Here is a 20,634-nt window from a genome sequence, read left to right as displayed (position 1 = left end):
TGCAGGGTGAGGGGTGGTGGGCAGGGTGACGGGTGGTGTGCAGGGTGAGGGGTGGTGGGCAGGGTGAGGGGTGGTGGGCAGGGTGAGGGGTGGTGTGCAGGGTGAGGGGTGCTGGGCAGGGTGACGGGTGGTGTGCAGGGTGAGGGGTGCTGGGCAGGGTGACGGGTGGTGTGCAGGGTGAGGGGTGCTGGGCAGGGTGACGGGTGGTGTGCAGGGTGAGGGGTGCTGGGCAGGGTGAGGGGTGCTGGGCAGGGTGGGGGTGGTGTGCAGGGTGGGGGTGGTGGGCAGGGTGAGGGGTGGTGGGCAGGGTGAGGGGTGCTGGGCAGGGTGACGGGTGGTGGGCAGGGTGACGGGTGCTGGGCAGGGTGGGGGTGGTGGGCAGGGTGAGGGGTGGTGGGCAGGGTGAGGGGTGGTGGGCAGGGTGAGAGGTGGTGGGCAGGGTGAGGGGTGCTGGGCAGGGTGAGGGGTGGTGTGCAGGGTGAGAGGTGGTGGGCAGGGTGAGGGGTGCTGGGCAGGGTGAGGGGTGGTGTGCAGGGTGAGGGGTGCTGGGCAGGGTGAGGGGTGGTGGGCAGGGTGAGGGGTGGTGTGCAGGGTGAGGGGTGGTGGGCAGGGTGAGGGGTGCTGGGCAGGGTGAGGGGTGGTGGGCAGGGTGAGGGGTGGTGTGCAGGGTGACGGGTGCTGGGCAGGGTGAGAGGTGCTGGGCAGGGTGAGGGGTGGTGGGCAGGGTGAGGGGTGCTGGGCAGGGTGAGGGGTGGTGGGCAGGGTGGGGGTGGTGGGCAGGGTGAGGGGTGGTGTGCAGGGTGGGGGTGCTGGGCAGGGTGAGGGGTGGTGGGCAGGGTGAGGGGTGGTGGGCAGGGTGAGGGGTGGTGTGCAGGGTGACGGGTGCTGGGCAGGGTGAGAGGTGCTGGGCAGGGTGAGGGGTGGTGGGCAGGGTGAGGGGTGGTGGGCAGGGTGAGGGGTGCTGGGCAGGGTGACGGGTGGTGTGCAGGGTGAGGGGTGCTGGGCAGGGTGAGGGGTGGTGGGCAGGGTGAGGGGTGGTGGGCAGGGTGAGGGGTGGTGGGCAGGGTGACGGGTGGTGGGCAGGGTGAGGGGTGGTGGGCAGGGTGACGGGTGGTGGGCAGGGTGACGGGTGGTGGGCAGGGTGAGGGGTGCTGGGCAGGGTGACGGGTGGTGGGCAGGGTGAGGGGTGGTGGGCAGGGTGACGGGTGGTGGGCAGGGTGAGGGGTGGTGGGCAGGGTGACGGGTGGTGGGCAGGGTGAGGGGTGGTGGGCAGGGTGAGGGGTGCTGGGCAGGGTGAGGGGTGGTGGGCAGGGTGAGGGGTGCTGGGCAGGGTGAGAGGTGGTGGGCAGGGTGACGGGTGGTGGGCAGGGTGAGGGGTGGTGGGCAGGGTGAGAGGTGGTGGGCAGGGTGACGGGTGCTGGGCAGGGTGAGGGGTGCTGGGCAGGGTGAGGGGTGGTGGGCAGGGTGAGGGGTGGTGGGCAGGGTGAGGGGTGCTGGGCAGGGTGAGGGGTGGTGTGCAGGGTGAGGGGTGGTGGGCAGGGTGAGGGATGCTGGGCAGGGTGAGGGGTGGTGGGCAGGGTGAGGGGTGCTGGGCAGGGTGAGGGGTGCTGGGCAGGGTGGGGGTGCTGGGCAGGGTGGGGGTGGTGTGCAGGGTGAGGGGTGGTGTGCAGGGTGAGGGGTGCTGGGCAGGGTGAGGGGTGCTGGGCAGGGTGAGGGGTGGTGGGCAGGGTGACGGGTGGTGGGCAGGGTGAGGGGTGGTGGGCAGGGTGAGGGGTGCTGGGCAGGGTGAGGGGTGCTGGGCAGGGTGAGGGGTGGTGGGCAGGGTGACGGGTGCTGGGCAGGGTGAGGGGTGGTGGGCAGGGTGACGGGTGCTGGGCAGGGTGAGGGGTGGTGGGCAGGGTGACGGGTGGTGTGCAGGGTGAGGGGTGGTGGGCAGGGTGAGGGGTGGTGGGCAGGGTGAGGGGTGGTGTGCAGGGTGAGGGGTGGTGGGCAGGGTGAGGGGTGGTGGGCAGGGTGAGGGGTGCTGGGCAGGGTGAGGGGTGGTGTGCAGGGTGAGGGGTGCTGGGCAGGGTGACGGGTGCTGGGCAGGGTGAGAGGTGGTGGGCAGGGTGACGGGTGGTGGGCAGGGTGAGGGGTGGTGGGCAGGGTGAGGGGTGCTGGGCAGGGTGAGGGGTGCTGGGCAGGGTGAGGGGTGGTGGGCAGGGTGAGGGGTGGTGGGCAGGGTGACGGGTGGTGGGCAGGGTGAGGGGTGGTGGGCAGGGTGAGAGGTGGTGGGCAGGGTGAGAGGTGGTGGGCAGGGTGACGGGTGCTGGGCAGGGTGACGGGTGGTGGGCAGGGTGAGGGGTGGTGTGCAGGGTGAGGGGTGGTGGGCAGGGTGAGGGGTGCTGGGCAGGGTGAGGGGTGGTGGGCAGGGTGAGGGGTGGTGGGCAGGGTGAGGGGTGCTGGGCAGGGTGAGGGGTGGTGGGCAGGGTGGGGGGTGGTGTGCAGGGTGAGGGGTGCTGGGCAGGGTGAGGGGTGGTGGGCAGGGTGAGGGGTGGTGGGCAGGGTGAGGGATGCTGGGCAGGGTGGGGGGTGGTGGGCAGGGTGAGGGGTGCTGGGCAGGGTGAGGGGTGCTGGGCAGGGTGGGGGTGCTGGGCAGGGTGGGGGTGGTGTGCAGGGTGAGGGGTGCTGGGCAGGGTGAGGGGTGGTGGGCAGGGATCACAGCTGTCCTGTGTGGACTCTGGCCATAGCAGTCCTTTTCCCACTGCAGTTTATTGCCCACCCACCTCGTAATGTGAGTGAGAGGGGTAATTGCCGAAGGGTCTGGGGGAAAGTGGTACTGGAAGACTTGGTTATAACGTACTACGATTGCCCAAACCCAGTGGGGAAGCCCCTGTACATACACAGCCAGCCTTCTAAATACAGACTGTTCCCACAGACGTAACCCAAACAAGTGCTGTCTTCACACATACCCTTCACCAAACATCTCTTTACCACAGTCCATCCCTGCAAATCTTCCCCTTGAAGATATAACATCCTCCTGAACCGAACAACTGATCTCATTGACCTGGACACTGGCCTGTCGTACTGGACCATACGTGGCTCTGCAGGTGAACCGTCACTGATCGATGGCCACGGGAAAGGGCCTTCGATACCACACTGCACCGGCCCCCCATGTCCTGCGAGGCTGACCGTTACCAGGGGCGTGACCCCAGCTCAATACTTTATATTCACTTCTTGGGAGTGTTTCGAAAGAAATAAAGTTAAAAATTGCATCCTGATTATATCAGGAGAAGCCCTGAATACTTTTACGGACCGTTTAACACCACACACCAGTGTTAAACAAACCACAGGTTGCCATATATATTACACTATACATCTCAAAAGCAGATAGATTACTGAGTGAGTTCCTTATGCTCCTGAATTACGTAGTGTTTTTCCTCAGAGGACTGTCCGTGATACAGTGCAGGAAGCGACTGTCCCACGCAGGACACGAGCAGCAGCAGCCAGAGGCAGGAGAAAACGGCCCTCGTCCGGCCGGAGCCCACCGACTTGCAGCCTGTCAGAAAGAAGCACGGACACGGCTCAGAGTCTGCTGCCATTCCTGCATCACCGCCCGACAGCCGAGCACTCAACCCCCACTCCCGTGTCCGAACAGGGCGCCACGCTAGTGTAGCGGTGAGCGCAAAGCTATTACGCTTCGGAATTCTGGAGTTCGCAGTTCAGCTCCACCGCTGTGAGGAGTCTGTACACTCTCCCCATGACCGGGTGCTCCGGTTTCCCCCCTCAGCCCAAAGACGGACGATTACTGGGTTAAATTGTCCCCTGATTAGGCTGGCGTTAAATACAGTGGGTGAGTTGCTGGGCAGTACGGCTCGTTATGACGAAGGGCCTTTTCTGTAAATAAATAATTAAATAAAATGTCAATCGAGTGGACAGTCAGAGGCAGAAATGCCTAACACGAGGGGACTGGAGGAAATCGGGGGGATGTCACAGGTAGTTCTCTAAACACAGAGAGGGGTGGGTTAGTGGAATGCACTGCCAGGATGGTGGCAGAGGCAGAAACATCGGAAACATTTCAGAGGTTCTTTAGACGGGCACAAGGATGACAGAAAAATGGAGTGAAGGTTAGGCTGACCTTGGAGCCAGTTAAAGGGTCGGTACAACATTAGGCCAGTACTGTCTGATGTACAAATGGAACCAGCTCAGGTAGGTAACTTGGCCAGCAGCAACCACTCGGGCCAAAGGGCCTCTTTCTGTGCTGTTCATGTTATGACTGAGACAGTGGGGGGTGGGGGTCCTAAACGAACAGGCACATTTAACGTGAGTGGAAGGAACTGGGAAGAGGGGGATTCAGGATCACCCCTCCTTGGACTCCAACCCAGCTGCATCTATCCCATTCCTGCCAGTTCCTCGCCAAACTGTCACCTCACCCTCCTCCCTCCACTCAACTCATCCCCACTCCTCTCCATCCCTTACCTGCCCCACCTCCACGACCCCACCCCCCTGCGGGACTCACCCATCACAACGGGGTCTCCTTTTTGCAGATGAGTCCGCTGCTCGGGCCCTCGAAGCGCAGTTTGACAGCCTGCTTCAGGTTCAGCTCGGGGTCCAGTGTGGTGATATCGATTAGTGGCTCTGGCCGGACCCGGGTCATCAGTCCCCCTTTCCGTGGGGAGTAGACCGGGCTGCTGCCAGGCGTCCCGTTGCACTTCTCCTCCGACACCGGCGCTGTGCCGGGGGACGGTGTTACCGCTGGCTGTGGGGACAGTGTCGTAGGTCCGTAGCCGGGGAGGGTGGAGTCGGGCGAAGTGAGAGACGGGCGTCGGCCCCGGCTCCGCGGGAGCGAGTGCTGCTGGATCTGCTGGGTGAAGCTGAGCCTGTCGATTGGGACGGTCTGGGCAGTAGCGAGCGAGTGGCCGGTGGACGAGGCCTGGGAGCTGCTGGAGGCCGGCGAGTGGCGGGGCCCCGCTGTGGAGCTGGGTGAGCCGGAGGGCGAGCTGTGGGAGCTGGGAACCCCGGGCCCGGGCCCCGGCTCCGGGTACCCATTGAAGGCCGGCGCGCCGTAGCTCTCGAGCAGCCGCATAATGTCTGCGTGCCCGCGCCGCGCGGCCACCCGCATGGGAGTGCGGCCGTAGCAGTCGGCGTGGTTGGGGTGGGCACCCTTATCCAGCAGGAGCCGCACCACGCCCGCGTGGCCCTCCTGCGCCGCGATGCAGAGGCCAGTGGCGCCCTGGTTGCAGGCGTGATCGACCGCCGCTCCGTTTTCCAGTAGCAGCTCGGCTACACCGGCATGGCCCCGCCAGGCGGCCGAGTGCAGCGCCGAGCGCCTTTCCTTGTCCAGCGCGTCCACCTGCGCGCCGGCGCCCAGGAGCAGCCGCACCTGCTCCAGCTGCCCCTGCCAGCAGGCCACGTGCAGCACCGTGCGTCCCTCCGCGTCCCGCGCCTCCAACTCGGGCTGTGCCGCTTCCAGAAGCAGCCGCACCATCTCCAGCCGGTCGTCGAGCGCCAGCAGGTAGAGCAGCGGCCGTCCGTCCGCGTCGCTCCCCCCCGCGCTCCCCCCCTTGGCCAGCAGCAGCCGGACCAGGTCGCCGTGCCCAGCCAGCGCCGCCGCCCACAGGGTGTTGCGGCCGTCGTAACCCCGCGCCTCCAACGGCGACCCGTACTCCAGCAGCAGCCGCAGGCAATCCCCGTGGCCCTCCTGGGCGGCCAGGATGGCCGGCACCCTCCCTTCGCTGTCCAGCTCGGACACGCGGGCGCCCTGCTCCAGCAGCGCCCGGCAGGCAGCGTGGTGGCCCTCGAAGCAAGCCGAGTGCAGGGGGGTCCAGCCCAGGTGGTCCCGGTGGTTCTCGTCCAGGCCCCGGTCCAGCAGCGCCCGCACCACCCGGGCGCTGCCCTGGGAGGCCGCCACGCCCAGCGCCGTCCGGCCCTCCCCGTCCACCGCGTCCACCTCTGCGCCCCATAGCAGCAGCGCGCTGACCGCGGCGACGTGGCCCGCAGAGGCCGCGGCCAGCAGCGGCGAGCGCCCGGCGCTGTCTGCGTCCTCCACGTCGGCGCCGGCCTCCAGCAGCAGCTCCACCACGTCGGCGTGGCCCTCGAGTGCGGCCAGCAGCAGCGGGCTGAGCCCGTCGCGGTCACGCTGCCCCACCTCAGCGCCCCAGTCCAGCAGCAGGCCCACCACGCCGGCGTAGCCGCGGGAGGCGGGCACGCAGAGGGCGGCCACCGAGAGGGCCGAGCGCCCGTCACAGTCGCAGTGGTTGATGCGGGCGCCGTGCTGCAGTAAGATCTCCGCCATCTGCCGGTGGCCCATGTAGGCAGCGGCGATGAGCGGCGTGCGGCCCTCGCGGTCGGCGCGGTTCACGTCGGCTCCGTGCTGCAGCAACGCCAGTGCGATGTCTTCGTGGCCACCCCAGGCGGCGGCCCGGAGCGCGGTCCGGCCCTCAGCGTCCGCGCTGTCCACCTGTGCGCCGCTCGCCTCCAGGAGCACGCTCACCGCCTCCGCGTGCCCGCCCCAGGCGGCGGCCCGCAACGCCGTCCAGCCCTCTCGGTCGGCGTGGTTAACGTCGGCGCCGTGCGCCATCAGGCAGTGCAGCACCCGGGCGTGGCCCATGCGGGCAGCGGTGATGAGGGGCGTCCGGCCGCGGTCGTCCTGTGTCTCCAGCTCGGCCTGGCGCGCCAGCAGGAGCTGAACGACTTCCAGGTTACCGGTGTGCGCGGCGCTGGCCAGCAGTGTGCGGCCGCCAGTGTCCCGACGGTGCACGCTGGCCCCGCTCTCCAACAGCGCCCGCAGCGAGTCCTCCCGCTCCAGCGCTCGGTGCAGGAGCGCTGGCCCCGGCTCGGGCTCGCCCCCGTACACACCAGCCTTCAACAGCAACTGGATCACCTCCTGCTCGACGGGTGGGCCGCAAGCCAGCGCTTCCCGGCCCACCGGCACCCCGCACCACACCATCCACAGGGCCAGGCCCCAGGGCTCGGCCTGCAGCCTCGAGCGCACCAGGTGGAGAGCCAGTTCCAGCACCTCGGCCGGGCCGAGGCCTCGGGCCTGCAGGCTCAGGCCCATGGCCAGCATAGCGTGACCCTGCGCCGCGTCGCACAGGAACCGCTGCGTGCAGTGCTTCACGTCCAGGAGCCACTCGGCGAAGCTGTGGTGGAAGAGAAGGCGGGTATCGTTCGGCCCGGCCCGCAGCAGCCGCGCCACGGCCTCCAGCCGCTGATCGAACTCCGCCGCCGTCAGGCCGACACAGTGGCTCCACACCGCCTCGAAGAGCTGGCGCGGAGTGAGCGGCCGGCGGGCAGCCAGCAGCACGTTGAGGATCGGCTGGACGCGGGCGAAGAGCTTGCGGGTGAAGAGGCGCTGACAGAGCCAGAGGTACAGGCCGTACAGGGTGCCGGGGATGTGGCGGATCTCCCGCAGGGCGATGAAGCCGTCCAGGACGCCGTTCAGCACCCGCTCCAGGTACAGGAAGCAGCCGGTGCTCTTGATGTGCAGCTGGTTCAGCATCTCGGCCGTGTCGCGGCTGAGGTGGCGGCGCAGGGTCTCCTCGCGGTCCAGCCGGCTCAGGATGTACTGCTGCACGTCTCGCACCACATGTGACCGCCGCAGGTCGTCCAGGCACAACTTGCGAAAGCCTGTGGGTGAGTGGGCGGAGGCAGAGGGTCAGTGGGAGGTGGTGATGGAGTCCTGCATCCCACCCCACTTCCCCCCCGGGACCGGTGCCACCCACACCCAGCTCTTCAATCGCAAGACCACAAGACAGCAGAGCAGAATTAGGCCGTTAGCCCATCGAGTTGCCTCACATGGCTGATATATTAACCCTCTCAACCCCCTAGTAATCAAGAATCTTTCAACCTCCGCTTTAAATATACTCAGTGCCTGGCTTCCACAGCTGTCTGGGGCAATAATTTCCACAGATTCATCAGCCTCTGGCTAAAGAAATTCTTCCCCCATCTCTGTTCTAACTGAGCGTCCCTCTATTCTGAGGCCGTGCTCTCTGTTGCTAGACACCCCCACTATAGAACATAGAACAACACAGCACAGACCCTTCGGCCCACAATGCTGTGCTGACCCTGAAACCCAGCCTCCCATATAACCCTCACCTTAAATTCCTCCATATACCTGTTTAGTAGTCTCCTAAATTTCACTCGTGTATCTGCCTCCACCACAGACTCAGACACTGACTATAGGAAACATCCTCTCCACGTCCACTCTATCCAGACTTTTCCATATTCGACAGGTTTCAATGAGATCCCCCCTCATTCTTCTAAACACTAACAGGTACAGTCCCAGAGCCCTGTCCTTGCCAGTCTCACTATACAGTGGGTGAAGTTAGCCCCTCTGGTACAACAGCCATCAAACACTCCTCGTACATTAACCCTTTTCTTTCCCAAAATCATCCTCATGAACCTCCTCTCAACCGTCACTAATGTGAGTACATTTTTCCTAATATAACAGGCTCCAAACTGCTCACAATGCCTTATAAAGTCACAGCTTTACATCTTTGTTTTTATATTTTAGTCCTTTCTCTGTCCACTAAGCCCCTCCTGCGTCCTACTGGGCCCGACCTTCACTCCACACCCCCCATCTCTCTCTCTGGCCTCACCCTGGGCCCATCCATTCTTTCTGCCACCTCCTCTCCACATCATTAACCTGGTGCCCCAATGGCTTCACACCTCCATCTAAACCACAAACTCCTCCACTCCTGATCTGAGCCCCTCCCTCTCTACCCATTGAGCTAAGCAATGCCCTGCCATCTCCTCCACGCTGCCACAGCACCCACTCAGGGCCATTCCCACCCTCGCCCCCGGACCTACGGCCCCTCAACCTCACTCAGTCGCAATTTGCATCATTTCTCCACTGCAGCCCACACTCACCCCACACCACTGACGACAATCTGACCCGTCCCCTCATTCCTGCACCTGTCTCCCCTCCATTGCACCCCATCACACCCTCCGCCACCTCTGCAACCTCAACCAGGATCTGCCACATCCTTTCCCCAGAAAAATGCCACCCTTTCCCCCAGCATTACAGCCTCCCCTCCCCAACAGCAACTCACACCCCTCCACACTCCAATCCCTAACCTTCTCCCTCCAGCCCCCTTCCTAGTTGCTGCCCGCTCACCCACCAGTAGCCTCTCACAGATTTCTCTCACTCCATTTCTCCAACACTCTCCATGACCACTAGTCACACACCTAGATATCCCCCTCCCCAATCACCCACCCATCTGCCCCTGAACACCAATCACCCACCCGTCTCCCCTGAACCCCAATCACCCACCCATCTCCGCCTGAACCCCAATCACCCACCCATCTGCCCCTGAACACCAAACACCCATCTATCTGCCCCTGAACACCAATCACCCACCCGTCTCCCCTGAACCCCAATCACCCACCCATCTCCGCCTGAACCCCAATCACCCACCCATCTGCCCCTGAACACCAATCACCCACCCGTCTCCCCTGAACCCCAATCACCCACCCATCTCTGCCTGAACCCCAATCACCCACCTGCCTCCCCAAACCCCAATTACCCACCCATCTCCCCCTGAACCCCAATCACCCACCTGCCTCCTCAAACCGCAATTACCCACCCATCTCCCCCTGAACCCCAATCACCCACCTGCCTCCTCAAACCGCAATTACCCACCCATCTCCCCCTGAACCCCAATCACCCACCTGTCTCCCCTGAACCCCAGTCACCTACCCATCTCCCCCTTGAACCTCAATCACCTACCCTTCTCCCACTCACTCTGATATACCCTCTAACCCCAATTACCCACCCATCTCTCCCTGAACACCAATCAACCACCCATCTCCCCCTGAACCCCAATCACCCACCTGTCTCCCCTGAACCCCAGTCACCTACCCATCTCCCCCTTGAACCTCAATCACCTACCCTTCTCCCACTCACTCTGATATACCCTCTAACCCCAATTACCCACCCATCTCTCCCTGAACACCAATATACCTCACAAATCCCATTCACCCGCCCATCTCTGCCAACATTGCTCCACAGCCCAATATAACCCTCCAACCCCACTGCCACATGCCCCAACATAACCCTCCTCTAGCCCCGTTGCCTCACACTGATATAACCCTCCTCCAGCCCCACTGCCCCATGCCCCAACATAACCCTCCTCTAGCCCCGTTGCCTCACACTGATATAACCCTCCTCCAGCCCCACTGCCCCATGCCCCAACATAACCCTCCTCCAGCCCCGTTGCCCCACACTCCAATATAACCCTCCTCTAACCCCACTGCCTCACACCCTGATATAACCCTCCTCCAGCCCCGTTGCCTCACACCCTGATATAACCCTCCTCCAGCCCCGTTGCCTCACACCGATATAACCCTCCTCCAGCCCCGTTGCCTCACACCCTGATATAACCCTCCTCCAGCCCCGTTGCCTCACACCCTGATATAACCCTCCTCCAGCCCCGTTGCCTCACACCGATATAACCCTCCTCCAGCCCCGTTGCCTCACACCCTGATATAACCCTCCTCCAGCCCCGTTGCCTCACACCCTGATATAACCCTCCTCCAGCCCCGTTGCCTCACACCGATATAACCCTCCTCCAGCCCCGTTGCCTCACACCCTGATATAACCCTCCTCCAGCCCCGTTGCCTCACACCCTGATATAACCCTCCTCCAGCCCCGTTGCCTCACACCCATATAACCCTCCTCCAGCCCCGTTGCCTCACACCGATATAACCTCCAGCCCTGTTGCCTCACACCCTGATATAACCTCCAGCCCCGTTGCCTCACACCGATATAACCCACCTCCAGCCTCGTTGCCTCACACCGATATAACCCTCCTCCAGCCCCGTTGCCTCACACCGATATAACCTCCAGCCCTGTTGCCTCACACCCTGATATAACCCTCCTCCAGCCCCGTTGCCTCACACCCTGATATAACCCTCCTCCAGCCCCGTTGCCTCACACCCTGATATAACCCTCCTCCAGCCCCGTTGCCTCACACCGATATAACCCTCCTCCAGCCCCGTTGCCTCACACCGATATAACCTCCAGCCCCATTGCCTCACACCCTGATATAACCCTCCTCCAGCCCCGTTGCCTCACACCCTGATATAACCCTCCTCCAGCCCCGTTGCCCCACACCCTGATATAACCTCCAGCCCCGTTGCCCCACACCCTGATATAACCCTCCTCCAGCCCTGTTGCCTCACACCCTGATATAACCCTCCTCCAGCCCCGTTGCCTCACACCGATATAACCCTCCTCCAGCCCTGTTGCCTCACATCCTGATATAACCCTCCTCCAGCCCTGTTGCCTCACACCCTGATATAACCCTCCTCCAGCCCCATTGCCTCACACCGATATAACCCTCCTCCAGCCCTGTTGCCTCACACCCTGATATAACCATCCTCCAGCCCCGTTGCCTCACACCGATATAACCCTCCTCCAGCCCCGTTGCCTCACACCCTGATATAACCCTCCTCCAGCCCCGTTGCCTCACACCGATATAACCCTCCTCCAGCCCCGTTGCCTCACACCCTGATATAACCCTCCTCCAGCCCTGTTGCCTCACACCGATATAACCCTCCTCCAGCCCCGTTGCCTCACACCCTGATATAACCCTCCTCCAGCCCCGTTGCCTCACACCCTGATATAACCCTCCTCCAGCCCCGTTGCCTCACACCGATATAACCTCCAGCCCTGTTGCCTCACACCGATATAACCTCCAGCCCTGTTGCCTCACACCCTGATATAACCTCCAGCCCCGTTGCCTCACACCCTGATATAACCCTCCTCCAGCCCCGTTGCCTCACACCGATATAACCTCCAGCCCTGTTGCCTCACACCCTGATATAACCCTCCTCCAGCCCCGTTGCCTCACACCCTGATATAACCCTCCTCCAGCCCCGTTGCCTCACACCCTGATATAACCCTCCTCCAGCCCCGTTGCCTCACACCCTGATATAACCCTCCTCCAGCCCCGTTGCCTCACACCCATATAACCCTCCTCCAGCCCCGTTGCCTCACACCGATATAACCTCCAGCCCTGTTGCCTCACACCCTGATATAACCTCCAGCCCTGTTGCCTCACACCCTGATATAACCCTCCTCCAGCCCCGTTGCCTCACACCGATATAACCCTCCTCCAGCCCCGTTGCCTCACACCCTGATATAACCTCCAGCCCCGTTGCCTCACACCCTGATATAACCCTCCTCCAGCCCCGTTGCCTCACACCGATATAACCTCCAGCCCTGTTGCCTCACACCCTGATATAACCCTCCTCCAGCCCCGTTGCCTCACACCCTGATATAACCCTCCTCCAGCCCCGTTGCCTCACACCCTGATATAACCCTCCTCCAGCCCCGTTGCCTCACACCCTGATATAACCCTCCTCCAGCCCCGTTGCCTCACACCCATATAACCCTCCTCCAGCCCCGTTGCCTCACACCGATATAACCCTCCTCCAGCCCCGTTGCCTCACACCCTGATATAACCTCCAGCCCCGTTGCCTCACACCCATATAACCCTCCTCCAGCCCCGTTGCCTCACACCGATATAACCTCCAGCCCTGTTGCCTCACACCCTGATATAACCTCCAGCCCTGTTGCCTCACACCCTGATATAACCCTCCTCCAGCCCCGTTGCCTCACACCGATATAACCCTCCTCCAGCCCCGTTGCCTCACACCCTGATATAACCCTCCTCCAGCCCCGTTGCCTCACACCCTGATATAACCCTCCTCCAGCCCCGTTGCCTCACACCCTGATATAACCCTCCTCCAGCCCCGTTGCCTCACACCGATATAACCTCCAGCCCCGTTGCCTCACACCCTGATATAACCCTCCTCCAGCCCCGTTGCCTCACACCCTGATATAACCCTCCTCCAGCCCCGTTGCCTCACACCGATATAACCTCCAGCCCTGTTGCCTCACACTGATATAACCTCCAGCCCTGTTGCCTCACACCCTGATATAACCTCCAGCCCCGTTGCCTCGCACCGATATAACCCTCCTCCAGCCCTGTTGCCCCACACCGATATAACCTCCAGCCCTGTTGCCTCACACCCTGATATAACCCTCCTCCATCCCCGTTGCCTCACACCGATATAACCCTCCTCTAACCCCACTGCCTCACACCCTGATATAACCCTCCTCCAGCCCCGTTGCCCCACACCCTGATATAACCTCCAGCCCTGTTGCCTCACACCCTGATATAACCCTCCTCCAGCCCCGTTGCCTCACACCGATATAACCCTCCTCTAACCCCACTGCCTCACACCCTGATATAACCCTCCTCCAGCCCCGTTGACCCACACCCTGATATAACCTCCAGCCCCGTTGCCTCGCACCGATATAACCCTCCTCCAGCCCCGTTGCCTCGCACCGATATAACCCTCCTCCAGCCCCGTTGCCCCACACCGATATAACCCTCCTCCAGCCCCGTTGCCCTTGCACTGACCTGGGAAGTGGTGGCTGGCGGTGGGGCCGAGCCTGCGGGCGGTGCAGACCAGCAGTAACCAGGTGGGGAGGAGCTGCCGGTGTTGGGACAGGAGGTCACCGATGCTGCAGCTGTGCTCACACGCTTTCCACTCACCCTCACGGCCAGTCTCGCCCTCGTCGATGGAGTCCACCAGCAACAGCAGACCCTGGCTCGGTGGCTCCAGGTCCAACAGCGGCAGGAGAACAGCCCTGTAATGGCAGGACAGGCAGTCAGTGCCAAGCGGCGGGCAGCCTCACCTATCGGGTGGCACGACAGAGTAGCACATGACACCACCCAGCCACGGCTCAGGGCAGCAGTTTCAAATCCCTCACTGTCTGTAAGGAGTGTGTACACGCTCTCCGTGACGACGTGGTCTCCTCCCACACTCCAAACACGCTGGTCATTGTAAACTCTCCTGCTATTTGAGGCCCTCCATTGGTCAGAGTGGTTGGGTCACAGTTGCCTCTGGCAGAGTGCGGTGTGGAGAACAAGCTGTTTCCCATCATTGAACTCGCTGGTAGATCGGTGCTTGATGGGCTAAAGGGCCTGTTCCACGCGGGATCTCAAACTCAAAAGTAACATAAAACCCCCCCAGAGTGCAAACAGTCAGTACCTGGCATCCAGCCTGGGGTGCAGGGAGGGGGCAAAGCGGAAGGAGGGAACGAGGTGGAGCGAGGGGGCAGGATGGAAGGAGGAGTGGGGTGGAGGCGGGAGTAGGGTAGAGGACGGGTTGGAGGGAGGGGACAGGGTGGGGGAGTTACAAGTGGAGTGGGAGGGTGGGGTAAACAAGACGGGAGGAAATGGGATACTGTCTCTTTTAACTATAAGTGTATTTACTTAACAATCACACAAGCTACAGACCTTCATTATTTACAAGACAGTAAGTACACTCAGATTAAAATATGGTTACTACCGATTATAAAACAGTTAATATCCCGGAGGTAGGGGGCCAGAAGTCCCCCCCATGTGCCCATTGCGACCACGTGCTCCCTCCCCAAGGGCAGCCGGGCACGAACGTACCCTCGGAAAAGGAGCAGGCAGTCGGCCTGGGCAGAGCCTCCACTTTCCACCACCCAGACCCGTCAATGGTCATCTTGGCCAGGCCCAGGAGCAAGCCCACCGGGAGATTCTCCCCACGACCTGACCCTTCTGTACCAGGTGCAGGTATATGAGGAGCACGGGACGAAAGTGCAGCCAGAACTTCGGCAGCAGCACCCTGAAAAACTCAGACAGGGGCTGAAACCTCTCGCATTCCGTGTACGCGTGGTACACTGACACCTCCCGGCCACAGAACGGACAGATGGACGGGGTGTCAGTGAACCTGTTGTACGGGACTGCCCAATGCAACACCTTCCACCCCAGGTCCCCAGTGTACGGGGAAGCACCCCCTGCATAAAGAGATTTCGACGGGGGACCTCCTCCGCTGCCTGACGGTAACGTGGATCGCCAGGGCGAGTCCGGTCGGCAGACGAAGGCGAGGAAGTGAAAGGTGAGCAGGAGCAGCCCGCACAAGAGACGCTTCGGAGCGTCACTGATCGACATCGTGGGCATCCCCGTGAGACGGCTCACGTTGTGTGGGACCCTCTCCCACGTGGTATCCCGAGGCCTGCGTCCGACAAGCACTTCCAGCCCATCAGGTGGTGGTGCAGCCGGAACCCCTCCACTTCCCTGCGTGCCCCCTCTCCCCCGACACCCACAGGATCCAGCAGCCAGAGTACCGTCCAACAGTGCAGCACCCTGTATGGATGAGGCCAGACCCCGTACCCTCCAGTTCCCTCTCGCAGCTAGAGTACCGAGCCCCACCGGCACGGGAGCACTCTGTATGGATGAGGCCAGACCCCGTACCCTCCAGTTCCCTCTCGCAGCTAGAGTACCGAGCCCCACCGGCACGGGAGCACCCTGTATGGATGAGGCCAGACCCCGTACCCTCCAGTTCCCTCTCGCAGCTAGAGTACCGAGCCCCACCGGCACGGGAGCACCCTGTATGGATGAGGCCAGACCCCGTACCCTCCAGTTCCCTCTCGCAGCTAGAGTACCGAGCCCCACCGGCACGGGAGCACCCTGTATGGATGAGGCCAGACCCCGTACTCTCCAGTTCCCTCTCGCAGCTAGAGTACCGAGCCCCACCGGCACGGGAGCACCCTGTATGGATGAGGCCAGACCCCGTACTCTCCAGTTCCCTCTCGCAGCTAGAGTACCGAGCCCCACCGGCACGGGAGCACCCTGTATGGATGAGGCCAGACCCCGTACCCTCCAGTTCCCTCTCGCAGCTAGAGTACCGAGCCCCACCGGCACGGGAGCACCCTGTATGGATGAGGCCAGACCCCGTACCCTCCAGTTCCCTCTCGCAGCTAGAGTACCGAGCCCCACCGGCACGGGAGCACCCTGTATGGATGAGGCCAGACCCCGTACCCTCCAGTTCCCTCTCGCAGCTAGAGTACCGAGCCCCACCGGCACGGGAGCACCCTGTATGGATGAGGCCAGACCCTGTACCCTCCAGTTCCCAGTAGATGTGGGGCAGTTCCCCCAGTGCAGTGCAGCTGACACTGTCTGCCAGGATCCGCGTGCCCTCCTGCAGGTAGTGCCCCCAGTGGAGAAAGTGCATCGCCAACACGTGCCATCTGGGAGGGTGGTCACAGTACAGGTATCTCTGCAGCTGCCAGCTGGGTGTGCACACACACCGATGACGGACTGCCCTCCACGATCGAAAGACTCGGGACCTCAGCAGAATTCCAATGCCTCCTATTGCCCCAGAAGAAGTCCACCTGCCTTTCGTGGCTCCTGGAGACAAAAGCAGGGGGTGAGACGAAAGTAATCAGCCGGTACCACACCATGGAGGTGACCAGCTGATCAGCCAGGCAAAGATCTCTGTCTCCAATCCCACCAGTTCACCAGACAGGCCTCCTAGTCGAGCTCAAGTAGAGGAGGGGTGTGGTGCTCCACGCAAATGCCCTCGACCCCTGCGGAAGCGTGTCCACCTGCCACTGACCCACCAAGAGGCCCACACACTTTTCCCAGTTGACCTTTGCAGAGGACGTGGCCGAGAAGACCATACTGGCTGTCTCACATCCTCTGCCAGTAAACAGTCGGTGACAATCAGGAGGCATGATCAGCGCAAGCCAACAGGACAACCTCCGTGTCCGGTTCGTGGAGAACTGAGCCCATTAACCACGTACGGAGGAGGAACAGGAATGGAAAACTGAGTACAACCGCTTCGACATGGGGCGCCCCTGACGCACCCCCTCCCAAAGCAGAAGGGGGCGGTCAAGGACCCATTGACCTTAACAAGGCACTCCACAGCAGTCGGACGCAGGCCAGAGCTGGAACACAAAAAGGCACTCGTGGTCCACCCTGTCAAGTGCCTTCTCTAGGTTGAGGGAGAGAAAAGTGTCTGACAGACCAGCCTCCCGGCACAGGTAAATCAGATCAGAATCAGGTTTATCATCACCAGCTTGTGTCGTGAAATTTGTTAACTCAGCAACAGCAGTTCAATGCAATACATAACCTATAAAAAATAAGTAAATCAGTTACAGTATACGTATATTGAATAGATTAAAATAGTGCAAAATCAGAAATAATATATAAAAAAAAGTGAGGTAGTGCCCAAAGATTCAATGTCCATTTTGGAATCGGTTGGCAGAGGGGAAGAAGCTGTTCCTGAATCACTGAGTCTGTGCCTTCAGGCTTCTGTACCTCCTACCTGATGGTAACAGTGAGAAAAGGGCATGCCCTGGGTGCTGTAGGTCCTTAGCCCTAATAATGGACACTGCCTTTCTCAGACACCGCTCCCTAAAGATGTCCTGGGTACTTTGTAGGTTAGTGCCCAAGATGGAGCTGACTAGATTTATAACCTTCCGCAGCTTCTTTCGGTCCTGTGCAGTAGCCCCTCCATACCAGACAGTGATGTAGTCTGTCAGAATGCTCTCCACAGTACAACTGTAGAAGTTGTCCATGGTACATCTATAGAAATTTTTGAGAGTATTTGTTGACATGTCTAGTATAGTCGCTGTCCTTGCCTTTTTTATAACTGCATTGATATGTTGGGACCAGGTTAGATCCTCAGAGATCTTGACACCCAGGAACTTGAAGCTGCTCACTCTCTCCACTCCTGATCCCTCTATGAGGATTGGAATGTATTCCTTCGTCTTACCCTTCCTGAAGTCCACTATCAGCTCTTTCATCTTACTGATGTTGAGTGCCAGGTTGTTGCTGCGACACCACTCCACTAGTTGGCATATCTCACTCCTGTACACCCTCTTGTCACCACCTGAGATTCTACCAACAATGGTTGTATCATCAGCAAATTTATAGATGGTACTTGAGTGATACCTAGCTACACAGTCATGGATATAGAGAGAGTAGAGCAGTGGGCTAAGTACACACCCCTGAGGTGCACCATTGTTGATAATCAGTGAGGAGGAGATGTTATCTCCAATCTGCACAGACTGTGGTCTTAAGGTTAGGAAGTTGAGGATCCAATTGCAGAGGGAAGTACAGAGACCCAGGTTCTGCAACTTCTCAGTCAGGATTGTTGGAATGCTGGTATTAAATGCTGAGCTATGGTTGATGAACAGCATCCTGACGTAGGTGTTTGTGTTGTCCAAGTGGTCTAAAGCCGTGTGGAGAGCCACTGAGATTGCGTCTGCTGTTGACCTATTGTGAGGACAGGCAAATTGCAATGGGTCCAGGTCCTTGCTGAGGCAGGAGTTCAGTCTAGTCATGACCAACCTCTCAAAGCATTTCATCACTGTTGACATGAGTGCTGCTGGGCGATAGTCTTTAAGGCAGCTCACTATTCTTCTTTGGCACTGGTATAATTGTTGCCTTTCTGAAGCAAGTGGGAACCTCCACCCGTAGCAGTGAAAGGTTGAAAATGTCCTTGAATACTCCTGCCAGTTGGTTGGCACAGGTTTTCAGAGCCTTACCAGGTACTCCATCGGGACCTTCTGCCTTGCGAGGGTTCACTCTCTTTAAAGACTGCCTAACATCAGCCTCTGAGACGGATATCACAGGGTCATCAGGTGCAGCAGGGATCTTCACAGCTGTAGTTATATTATTCTTTTCAAAGTGGGCATAGAAAGTTGAGTTCATCTGGTAGATCCTGTACAAGGTGGATATTGTCCTGGATTGACCACCCCAGGACCGTGTAGGACTGGTCAGGGTCGACAACTTCCACCAGCACTGAGCCCAGACATTGGCCATCGCCCGGGCAAAGACCTTGTACTCTGCGCTGAGGAGGGATACTGGGTGCCAACTCCGCAGGATACAGAGATCCCCCTTCTTTGGCAGCAGGGCCACGACTGCTTTGTGCCCTCAAAGGGGCTTCTCACCCGTCGCATGCTCTCCCCCAATACCCCTGCATAATCAGCCCCTAGGATGCCCCAGAAGGCCTGGAGAAACTCCACCATGAACACATCTAGTCCCAGGAACTTGCCTCTCTGCAGCTGGTTGAGGGCACTGGTCAGCTCCACCAAAGATTAGCAGTGCGTCGAGCCGATCAGCACCCCCAGTGCTGACTCTCGGCAAGTCCTCCCACAGAGCCCTGTGTGCATCCTCACTGCACGGGTCAGGTGAGATTAGAGCCTCATAAAAGGAATGGACTTCCGCAACATTTCTCGTCGGATCCATGAAGGAGGAGCCATCCTCTGCCAGCAACTCCACCAGCTGCATGAGGACACCCCTCCCCCTCTGGAGAGAATAGGAAGGCGAGGCGTGCTCCAGATCCTGCAGCGTCTGGACCCGCGACCTCACGTAAGCGCCTCGGGACCTCTCGAGCTTCAGGTGCCTCAGTGCCTCCTTCCTCCGCTGGTACTCATCCCAGAGGGGCTGGTCCCCATCGGTCAGCCTCAGCCGTGAGTCCAGGTCGACCAGCTCCTTCTCGAGCCGATCGATCCTGGACATCCACTGCTTGGTCAAGCCGCGTGCGTATTCCCTGCAGAACAGTTGGACGTGAGCCTCGCCCACATCCCACTAGACCCTCAGGGAGGGGAAACTCCCCACTCCTCCTGCCAGGACTCCCAGAACAGCCGGAATCCTGGAACCGGCCGTCCTCCAGCAGCTGGTTGTTGAAATGCCAGTACACGACCCCACCCATACAGGCAGCACATTCAGCTTCATCCACACCAGGTGGTGGTCCAAGCCCACAACTGGACACCTGAAGATGGCCAACACCCAGGAGATGTGCGCCCTAGAGATATAGAGTTATCGATCCGCGAGCCTCCTTAAGAAAGCACACGAGTCAGGGTGAAGGCTCCGCCAGACATCGACCAAGTCCAATGACACGACCAGCTCCCAGAGCAACCTCATCGATGCTCGGCTACTCTGTGGGCCAGTACAATCCCTTTCCACGAGGGTGCAGTTAAAATCATGCTCCATGATTACACACTAGCTCTGATCTATGGACCCCAACAACGCAGACACCTCTCGGAACAGACACGCCTGCATCAGGCCAAGCTCAGGGGCGTACACATTGACAAAGTGCATTGCTACATCATCCTGATGCACGGCGAGGTGAAGCAGACGGCCTGGCATGAGTTCTTGGACCTTGATCATGACAGGCAGGTAAAAGGGGGCATCCCTACCCTGCTCCAGCTGCATAAGCAGACAATGCTGGAATGAGAATCGGTGCTCATAACCCCACGGAGGTGCCCTATACCGTATCGGGGTACACACCTCGTGGATGGAGCGCAGATAGGGGAATAGGGCCTTGTCAGGGAGATGGGGGTGGACGTCAGGGTGTACTACCATCTGCATGGGGCTCCACCTACATAAAAACCCTTCCCACCCTCAACCCCTGATTTAGGGCCAAAAACACACCCCTCGGTGACTTCAAATAGAAAGTAGTTTACCCATTCAAAACCACTACCGCAACAATGCCCTCACAGCCTCCAAGACTCCGCCATGGCCTTTATGGCAGCATTCCTACGGACTGAAGTAGGCACAGTACACTGGGCAGCATTCTTTAAAGTCAGGAATTTGAACGGGTGCTCCTCTTTGCCACCTGCTGCCCGAGCCAGCAGCTTGCACGTAAGACGTAGGCCGCGCCATCTTGCACCCGCACCCAGCCATGACACAGTTCAAACAGTACCGCAGGGGGGTGGTGGGAAACACAGTCTACACCCAGCAGATCTCCAGCAGTCAACAATACGGTTCAAGACGAAACTGGATGAGACACGAGGGGAAAGGAGTGGATAGGCAGGGA

At 60.4% G+C, this 20,634-nt stretch overlaps 1 protein-coding gene across 2 annotated transcripts in view; it reads right to left on the bottom strand.

The window, feature by feature from the left end:
- Positions 1–2,645: 2,645 nt before the first annotated feature.
- The window catches only part of LOC140727120 (uncharacterized), a 33,996-nt gene continuing 16,007 nt past the window's right edge, over positions 2,646–20,634 (bottom strand). For both annotated transcript variants that reach the window (XM_073044408.1, XM_073044409.1), the window contains exons 3-5: positions 13,413–13,642; positions 4,499–7,608; positions 2,646–3,538 (exon numbers count right to left, since the gene is read on the bottom strand). In XM_073044408.1, the coding sequence (XP_072900509.1) occupies positions 4,502–7,608; positions 13,413–13,642 (3,337 nt within the window). In that variant the 3' untranslated portion in view covers positions 2,646–3,538; positions 4,499–4,501. The remainder of the gene's footprint in view (positions 3,539–4,498; positions 7,609–13,412; positions 13,643–20,634) is intronic.

Source organism: Hemitrygon akajei, chromosome 4, assembly GCF_048418815.1.
Source record: "Hemitrygon akajei chromosome 4, sHemAka1.3, whole genome shotgun sequence".
Classification (NCBI taxonomy): Eukaryota; Metazoa; Chordata; class Chondrichthyes; order Myliobatiformes; family Dasyatidae; genus Hemitrygon; species Hemitrygon akajei.
This window is presented reverse-complemented; position numbering and strand designations above follow the sequence as displayed.